Source organism: Malaclemys terrapin, chromosome 6 (genome assembly GCF_027887155.1).
Source record: "Malaclemys terrapin pileata isolate rMalTer1 chromosome 6, rMalTer1.hap1, whole genome shotgun sequence".
Classification (NCBI taxonomy): Eukaryota; Metazoa; Chordata; order Testudines; family Emydidae; genus Malaclemys; species Malaclemys terrapin.
The window spans coordinates 9637199-9645704 of NC_071510.1; the positions used below are offsets into that span (position 1 = coordinate 9637199).

General features: G+C 43.8%; 1 protein-coding gene across 1 annotated transcript; it reads right to left on the bottom strand.

Annotated features, from left to right (window-relative positions):
• Positions 1–5311: 5311 nt before the first annotated feature.
• CCIN (calicin) lies at positions 5312–7133 on the bottom strand. Its single transcript, XM_054032868.1, has one exon. It carries the CDS (start codon positions 7100–7102, stop codon positions 5327–5329), a length of 1776 nt encoding a protein of 591 aa, XP_053888843.1. The 5' UTR covers positions 7103–7133; the 3' UTR covers positions 5312–5326.
• Between the last annotated feature and the right edge of the window lie 1373 nt (positions 7134–8506).

Genomic DNA, 8506 nt, shown 5'->3' on the forward strand with positions numbered 1-8506 from the left:
GAAACTGCTGGCTCTACACCACTGTGTATTTCTTTGGAAATGATTGCATTCTCACAAACAACATGATTGTGAGGAGTCAAGATCAGGAAAAGAAGAATTCTTAAGAAGATCCTGATTTCTTGCAAATGCTTCTAACAACAAAGAATAGGGAAGATGGAACTATATAACAAATAACCAGAACTGTCTCTAAATACGTTTTGCATAATGTTGGTGTCATTAGGCATAACCCTAGGTAACTCGGGAGGGTGGAAGACCACGAGTGTCGATGAAGCCTTCCTGCACTAGGCCTAAATGAACCAAACTCCTTCCATGTCTAGACTCTAATCAACCTCAAAAGCCAGATGCAGAAATTGGAATGTGTAGCAGACAGTTATCAGGTGTAGCACCGCTCATACCGGTGCCAAGCGGTAATAATGAGGCCTGCATACTTCTGGCTGAAAGGCAAAATAACAAATCAAAGGAAAGGGACAAGATAATAATTCAAAAAGAAGTTACTAACAAGCTGGACTTATAGCCGCCAAGATGACTTAACTGCTTAAATGTAATTGCTTGCTACTTGCTTAATGTAAACTATTATGGGGGGGGGTGGGAAGAAGGGAAAAAGCTTAGCTGCAAAATGTATAAAAAGAGAAAAAGCTGCTTATGATGGGGTGCTTGATCTGAAACGTGCCAGTCTCCTTGCACCGCTTTGAGATCTCAAATAAACTTTGATTGCTTCTCCACCCTGGTGTGTTCATTGGCGCGAAGCACACCGGGCAACGAACCCCGCTGTTGCTTTCCTCGGGCACTCTGTGCCGGCAACAATAAGATGCCAGTGAATCTTTGAATAGTTTTCACATTTAGAGCACAGGATAATTGCTATCTCATCTACATCAGAATGGCTTAAATTAATCTGTGGTTTAAAAATTGATGCTCTGTGAGGGGGTGATGAAGAATCCCCTCCATAAATGATCTGACATGACCCAGGGCTGAAGGATGCAAGTGGAAACATCTCAAATTCAGATGCATCTTGAAATATTTTTTGCATCATTTTAACAACCAACTTCTGCTTTTGCTGTCCCAAAGATAAGTGATTTGGGAGGTGCACTCCATCTCCATTGCTGACAGTTGGGCCCCCCTTCTTCTTACATCCACTTATATTTCACACTCGCAGGCAAAGCTTTGTTCAGGCAGGTCAAATGAGTAACTCTCAATAATATAAATAGTAATTGAGCAACTATATTCTTCAGGCATCTCTGAGAATGTGGGATTTGTAAACATGTGCCCACTCTCACTAGAAAGACATTGTGTCGATGAAGTCTTTATTTAATGTTTCTGGCAGCGGCCAGAGCCCCGGGCCCTTTAAATCACCACCAGAGCCCCGGGCGGCGCAGGCTGGGCAGCGTGGAAGGGCTGTCAGGGGGAGGCTGATCCCCCCGGTCCCAGCCCTTCCACCTGAGGCCCCGCCCCTTCTGGGAGCCCAGAGCTGGGCCCCCGTACTGGTAACTAATTTTTCTTACTTTCACCCCTGCCTACAGCTGGCATTTATCTAGAAAATGACTGGCATTGGCAGAACTGTAATGCACAAGAGATGGGGGGGTACAGAAATCAAAAACTGATGACAGTTAATGTTAAGTGGGCATGGGTGACTAGGGTCTGATCCAAAGCCTATTGAAGTCAATGGAAAGATTCCTACGGTCTTCCATGGACTATAGATTATACTCCTAATCCTCATCTTTTTTAAAATCTGTGACAACTAATTTGCAACAGAGGGTCCTGTGGCATCTTTAAGACTAACAGAAGTATTGGAGCATAAGCTTTTGTGGGTGAAGGCCCACTTCATCAGACGCAAGGCAGTGGGCATTCACCCACGAAAGCTTATGCTCCAATACTTCTGTTAGTCTTAAAGGTGCCACAGGACCCTCTGTTGCTTTTTACAGATTCAAACTAACACGGCTACCCCTCTGATAACTAATTTGCATATATTCCCCAGTTTAGCTAGAGCCATTTGATACATACTTTGAAAAAGATGAGACTCTTTGTTTATATCAGATTTTCTTTCTTTTTTTTTTTGGAAACTTTTTATTAAAGCAAAGATACAATATAATGTTAACATACATAATATATAGCATATATTCCTTATTACTTATTCAGAATCAGGTTAATATTCAATGAATCTGGCTAAAGATTCTAGATTCTCTGAGTACGCTTAAAAGAGTGATCCAATTTCTAAATACCTATCCTCTTTGGCACATCTCTTACGTATGTACTTGCTGTGAAAGATTTTCCGTTACAAGGACAGTCCATATTTTACTTACCACACAATTCTTTTAAATCCGTTTCTTTCCACTACAATTCCTCTTCCTGCTCCAGTGGACCTGGATATAACTCAACTTTTCAGATAGATTTGTCATCTTGAGAGTTAATTAAATGTAGATGACTAAGGTGGAGTGGAGAGAAGGGTGTGTCTAAACCTCTCAGTCACTATTCTCTGTTTCTCACAGTGCCTACAATGTGCTAATCACTTTCCAAAGATAAAAGGCACAGTTCCTACTCAAAAGAACTCACATGGATGGAAGGTGGAAAAAGAAGGATAACATACAAATAAGTAAAAGAGCGTTATGGTTGTAAGCAACATTTTGATAGTACTAAGTGATCCAGGGTGGGGGTATGGTCTTTCTTTTTGGCATAGACATGTAGACTATCCCAAATAACTCTGTACCCTTGCTGTTGTTATAAACTGGTTAGGTTTTGGTAGTGGTAACAATAACAGTGGGTTTTCAGGAGGTATGCGAATGAGGAGAAAGAAGTGGTTCTGTGGACCAGCTCAGAAAGGGCATTCCATGCACGAGGGGTGGTGTGGAAAAAAGCACAGAGATAAGCAGTCAAGTGGCACCAGCAGCAACAGGGAGGGAAGGGGGGTGATGTGAAAAGAGGCCAGGAAGAATAAGTAAAGAGGGTTTTGAAGGCAAGGACAACAAGTTTGAAGTAATGGAATAGAGTCAGGGAAGCTAGTGGATGAGTCACAGAGGGAGTGACATTGTTTCCTTGCCCGGTAGTTTCACAATCTTAACAGCTGTTCTGTGACTGGACTGGAAGAGGCCAATGTGAGTGTTTGGGCATGCAGAGCGAGTTACAGTAACTTTATATAAAACGCTATCAGCTTGAAATAAATATCTACTAAGAAACAAGAGCAAGTTACCTGTTTGCAACCATACCTGAAGCACTTTTTCAAGTAAAGCAAACGATCTCTTCCTCAGGGGAAAGGCTGCATTATAAAAAATAAAAGTACTAACTGGGGAATGTAAGCAACTTCAAATTCCCATCTAAATAGACTTACTTTATCCCCAACCCCACAATAGGAAAGAATGCACAACACCAGTGAATCTAAATATTGACAGTGACATGGAAATACTTCCTTATTGACGAGTTAGTGAATTAAATCCAGAAAAGATAACACTGAGGCCCCATTCAGCAAAGCACTTACATACATGCTTATCTTTACACATGTGAGTAGTCCTATTGATATCAGTGGCCTGAGTAACAACAGTGAAGACTGAAGTTCTCCAGCTAAAGGCTGGCCTGCCAACTTGCTTCAACCTTGACCTGAGTGGGAGAGTCATTCTCCATAGCATTCAGTTCTTGGGGTCTCTGCTGCAGCTGCTAATCACAGTGCTGGTGGTTTCTGATGTAAGTACCTATCTACTAGTAACAGGACTGATACCTCAACTCATGTCACGTAATCCAGTGCCCAGCCGGCAGAGAGTAAAGAATAAAACTCCATCTACATTGGGAAACTGGCCCATTCCTGCCAACACTTGTCTGCAATGGAACCTTCTGAACTGGTGATGAAAAGGGTTTTACTTCTAGTGTATGTAGGATAAGAGCAATTTGAGCACCACTGCAAATAACTGCGTATTGCTTTATTTCCATCTCTTTTAGGGTATGCCTTCACGGGATCTGGAGGTGTAATTTCCAACACGAGAAGACATACCAGCTAAAACAGAAGTGTAGCCACAGCAGCAGGAGGAACTCACCACCTTGCATACCTAGGGTCTCAGATGGGATTGTACGTGGGACTGCTACACTTCCATTTTTAGCACATTAGCTTGATCACACCTAGCGCGGGTATGTCTCCTCAAGCTGGAAATTACATCTTCCAGCTCTATGGTAGACATGCCCTTACTTTCAGCCTTACGTCCGCCTCAATAATGTAAGCAAAAATCCTCATCAATCCACCTACCATACTCCTTCTAGGTCTCTAAAATTATTCCTGAGTCCATCAAAGCCTCAAATATTCTTGGTAAGTCTCAATCCCACCTTCTGTAACTGTGAGGAAAACAGTTCTGTACCATCGACACTAGCCATGAAAGCATTCTCAACATTCGTTCAGGAAGATCCATTGCTGGCAGCCATCATCACTTTGTAGCATAGACGAGGCTCTTGAGTCACTTCAGGACCCTCGGTCAAGCTAATGACACACTCCATATCCCTGTACCACGCTCTGGCCACCACTGTATTTTTTAAACTCTGAGTTTTCCCTGACTACCCAACCATATCAACTAAATATACCTCTTTTGAATATTAACATATCTTCTAACCCCCGACCTGATCCTACTTCCATGTAAGTCAATGGCTAAGCATAAGAACATAAGAATGGCTATACTGGGTCAGTCCATCTAGCCCAGTATCCTGTCTTCCAACAGTGGCCAATGCTCCAGAGGGAATGAACAGAACAAGTAATCAACTAGTGATCCATTCCTGGTCGCCCATTCCCAGCTTCTGGCAAACAGAGGCTAGGGACACCATCCCTGCCCATTCTGGCTAATAGCCATTGATGGACCTATCCTCCATGAATTTATCTAGGTTTTTTTTTTTAAGCAACTATTGACTTCCTTGGGAACAAGAGCAGGCCTTTGATTTGTAAATCGATGTAGATATCCTTTGTTGCACAGCATTCTTTTGCACCTGGCCAGACCCAAATATGGAATGCAACGTGTGACCGAGACCCAAAATGAGGGGCACCCAAAAAATATTCATGCATGCAATTTAAAACACCGTCAGACTCCTTTCAGTTTAAGAACTCTTTCTATAATCTCAGGCCCATGATTCTCTATTGCTGAAATAAAGAATCTTCAAAGTGAAGGAACATCAAATTTGTAATTTTGGGATACAAATAAGTGACTGTTCCTTGGAACGAGGGACCACTGATGGGCATGCTAAATAGTAACATCCACTGGAATCTGCTATGACATAAAGAAACAAAGTGAATTAATAATGTATCATTTGTTTGTATCAGCGATTCAATCATTCTTTATTGCTAGGAATTGTATTTGTTTTTTCCAAATTAACTTATTACAATTTTTCGGAGAATCTTGCAAGGTAGTTTAACTGTACAGCAAGCTGGGCAATCCAGAGCTTCCGGAGGATTGGACAAAACTTTCCATTCCCCTGTCTTTTTATCTAACAGGTAGGCATTTGGATTGACAGAATAATCTTCAGGACGCTTGTCACCTGCACAAATGATGCCTCCACACACGAACACCTTGTTGTCACCAATAGAGCATACTGCATGAGACAAATCCAAAGTATAATTATTTGGCAAGAGAGGCACAGTATTCGTGGACTTGTTGGCTTTAGGCTTCTGCAGGTTTATGTTCAGACTTTGTTTGTGGCTCTGTATGCTCAGGATGTTGTCCTGTTGAAAAGACAACAGAGGTTTGTGATTGAATTCAATGGGAAAGGTGAGGTACTGTACCACTTCTCCTGTCTGAGTGTCAAAACAATCCACCATTCCTACTCGGGAGAATCGCCCATTGACCAGGCATCTTCCCGTCACAATATAAATAGACTTGTCTTCCTTTGTGATCAATGCAGTTGCATCCATAGGAATGCTCATCTTCCCAGCCAGTGTCCACTTCTCTTTCCTCTCGTCATACTTGTAGATGTTAGAGACATATTTTCTTGGGGCTGTGCTGCCTCCTACAGAGTACACCACTCCCCCACACGTCACCATGGTATGGAAGACCAAACCTATGGGCAGATCAGGCAGTTTAGTCCAGGAGTTGTTATCTATATCATACCTCCAGGCAGTCTTTAAGCCAGATATCTGCTCTGTTGTTCCTCCAGAGACGTAGATGTACCTCCCTACTGCAGCTGCACTGAGAGCGGCTGCTTTATACGGCATCTCCGTTAGTTTTAGCCACATGTTCTCCTCAATAATATAAGCAAAAACCCCATCATTGAATCTACCATGCTCTTTCTGGCCTCCTAAAATCACCACTGAGTCCATTAAGGCCCCCTTTCTTTGGAAAAGCAGCAGACTTTGAGGAGTTTCTTGCTTTCTGTCACTCAAAATGGTCTCCATCTGGGCCAGGGGGCCAGAGTGACTCTCAAACAGCAGCACTTCGCGGCTGGCAGCCAGCAGCGTCTTGGTCGAGACACCAGTTAAATGAATGTAGGGGAAAAACTTTTTGAAATACTTATCTCTTTCTCCCCGTTTGTGTTTCACCCACTGGAGCAGGGCAAGGAAGGCTTGATCCTCATTCTGCACGTGAAGGTTCTCGTCCTTTAGCAGTTTGCCAAAGATCTGGTGGGGGCAGTGCAGGAGGTCTGAAATTCCCTCTGGGCCCGACCAGTAGTGGAAGTTGTCACGGATACCAGCGTAGGCACTGTTTGCCACCTCTTTCAGCTCATAAGTGTTGGCTAGAAACAGGTAGCACAGGCAGTTGTTCTTCTTGAGGGACCTAAGGAGGAAGTCAGAGCAGTGGGCTCTTAGAGACTCCGAGTTGAAGTAGTTAGCCCCCTTCAGCAACTCCTCCACATTCTTCTCAGACACCAACACCTTACCAGTGTAGAAATAGTCCAGCAGCTGCTCCACCAAGGTAGGATTCAGGAAATTAGCATCGATGATGATAAAGAGCTCATCACCAATCTTCATGTCATTGCTTGAGATCAGATTCTTCACATGGGTAGACACAGCTGCCAAGACATTGAGGTGAGCAGAGAAGACCTGCTGGTCCACGCTGAGTACCACGTCGCAGAACTCCCTATTCTTTCTCTGCTTGTTGAGGGCCTGCAGGACCAAGCTGTTGTGGTTCTTTTCTGTGAACTGCATCCTCATGTTCTTAGTATGGTTGGGCAAGAAACAGGGATGAGAGTGCAAGCTGTAGGAGGACTACTTGTCAGGTGTTATGAAAGCCCCACTCGGTGACAGAGGAGTGATGTCATCAAGTATAGCGGCCAGGTCACAATTCAGCACCTGTGACATGTAGAAAAAGAGTCTTTTAACAATCTGGCTAGCTGTGATATAGAGAGAGTATGACTTGCTGTAGTATCCAGGCATGGAAATAGTAAAATAAGAGAGGCACAAGACAAACCAGACTGGGCTCTTCTCTCACCTACCTGAGGTAAGAGCTATATATGCATTTATATAAAATCATTTTTGCCCCATCACTATGGCTAGGTTAGATGTTTGCAGGAACATGCATTTTGCACTGAGCTTTCAAGGTGGTGGATCTGGAATGCATTCTGGTCTCCCCTGGTAGATTATTTCGCTGTGTAGGGTCCAGTACCCAATTCACCCTGCCTTCAGCTGCCAATATTCTTACTCTAGGAGGATCTGTGTCCCCAAGAAGCACTGTGGTCTTATGAGCAGGTAACCTGGCTCCAGCCCATTAAAGACTTTGAGGTTAGGACCGGATATTGAAGTGGGCCCATTCCCAGAAGGGGAATGTGGAACTCTGGTGTCATGTGTTTCTTGCAACTCAGTAACAGGCTGCTGCCAAGTGAAAAAGCTGGAGTTTTGGGTTGGCCCTCATCGATCACCCCAAGTGGAGGGAATTACAGTCACACGATCTAGAGGTGACAAACATGGATTGTGAGATCTTTGTCTGATCAAAGAGGTGAAGTCTCCTGTATCTGCAGAGGTGGAAGAAGGCATTCCTGGTATTGTTGTTACCTGGTTCCCAAGAAGCAGGGATGAGTCTTGCAGTGCTCCAATGCTTCATGTTACCTGGGTAATCTTGACAGGTGCCTTTGGTGGTCATGTTTTTTTAAGATCTTCAGATTGTTTACCTCTTCCTACCAGCTATCACTTCTGTCTCACCTGGACTGAGCTTCAGTCAGGGGCTTGTCTCCTGTAGGCATTGTGATGTCTGTGTCTCATCTGTGGGCTTATCTCACATAGGCTTTGTGACACCAGCACTGCTGAGAATGAGCTGTAAAGCCTGTTGTTGACATGAGCATATTGATAGCACTGGAGTCTATGATGCCTAATGATTTTTCCGAAGGTTGTTGAAAAGGAGAGGGCAGGACTGATCCCTGTGTGAGGGCTTGGAGACAAGGAGCTGTTGCCCATCACTACTCTCTGATCTGTTGGAGAGAAGCGACTGGATCTAGATTTGAATTATACTGCTCACCCACACAGGTGATGAAAGCAGGTCAGTAAGACCTTGCAGCTGACGCCTGTGAATCAGTCAAGAAGTATGAGCATGGAGGTTTCAGCTCCGTCCACAACAACAAGGAG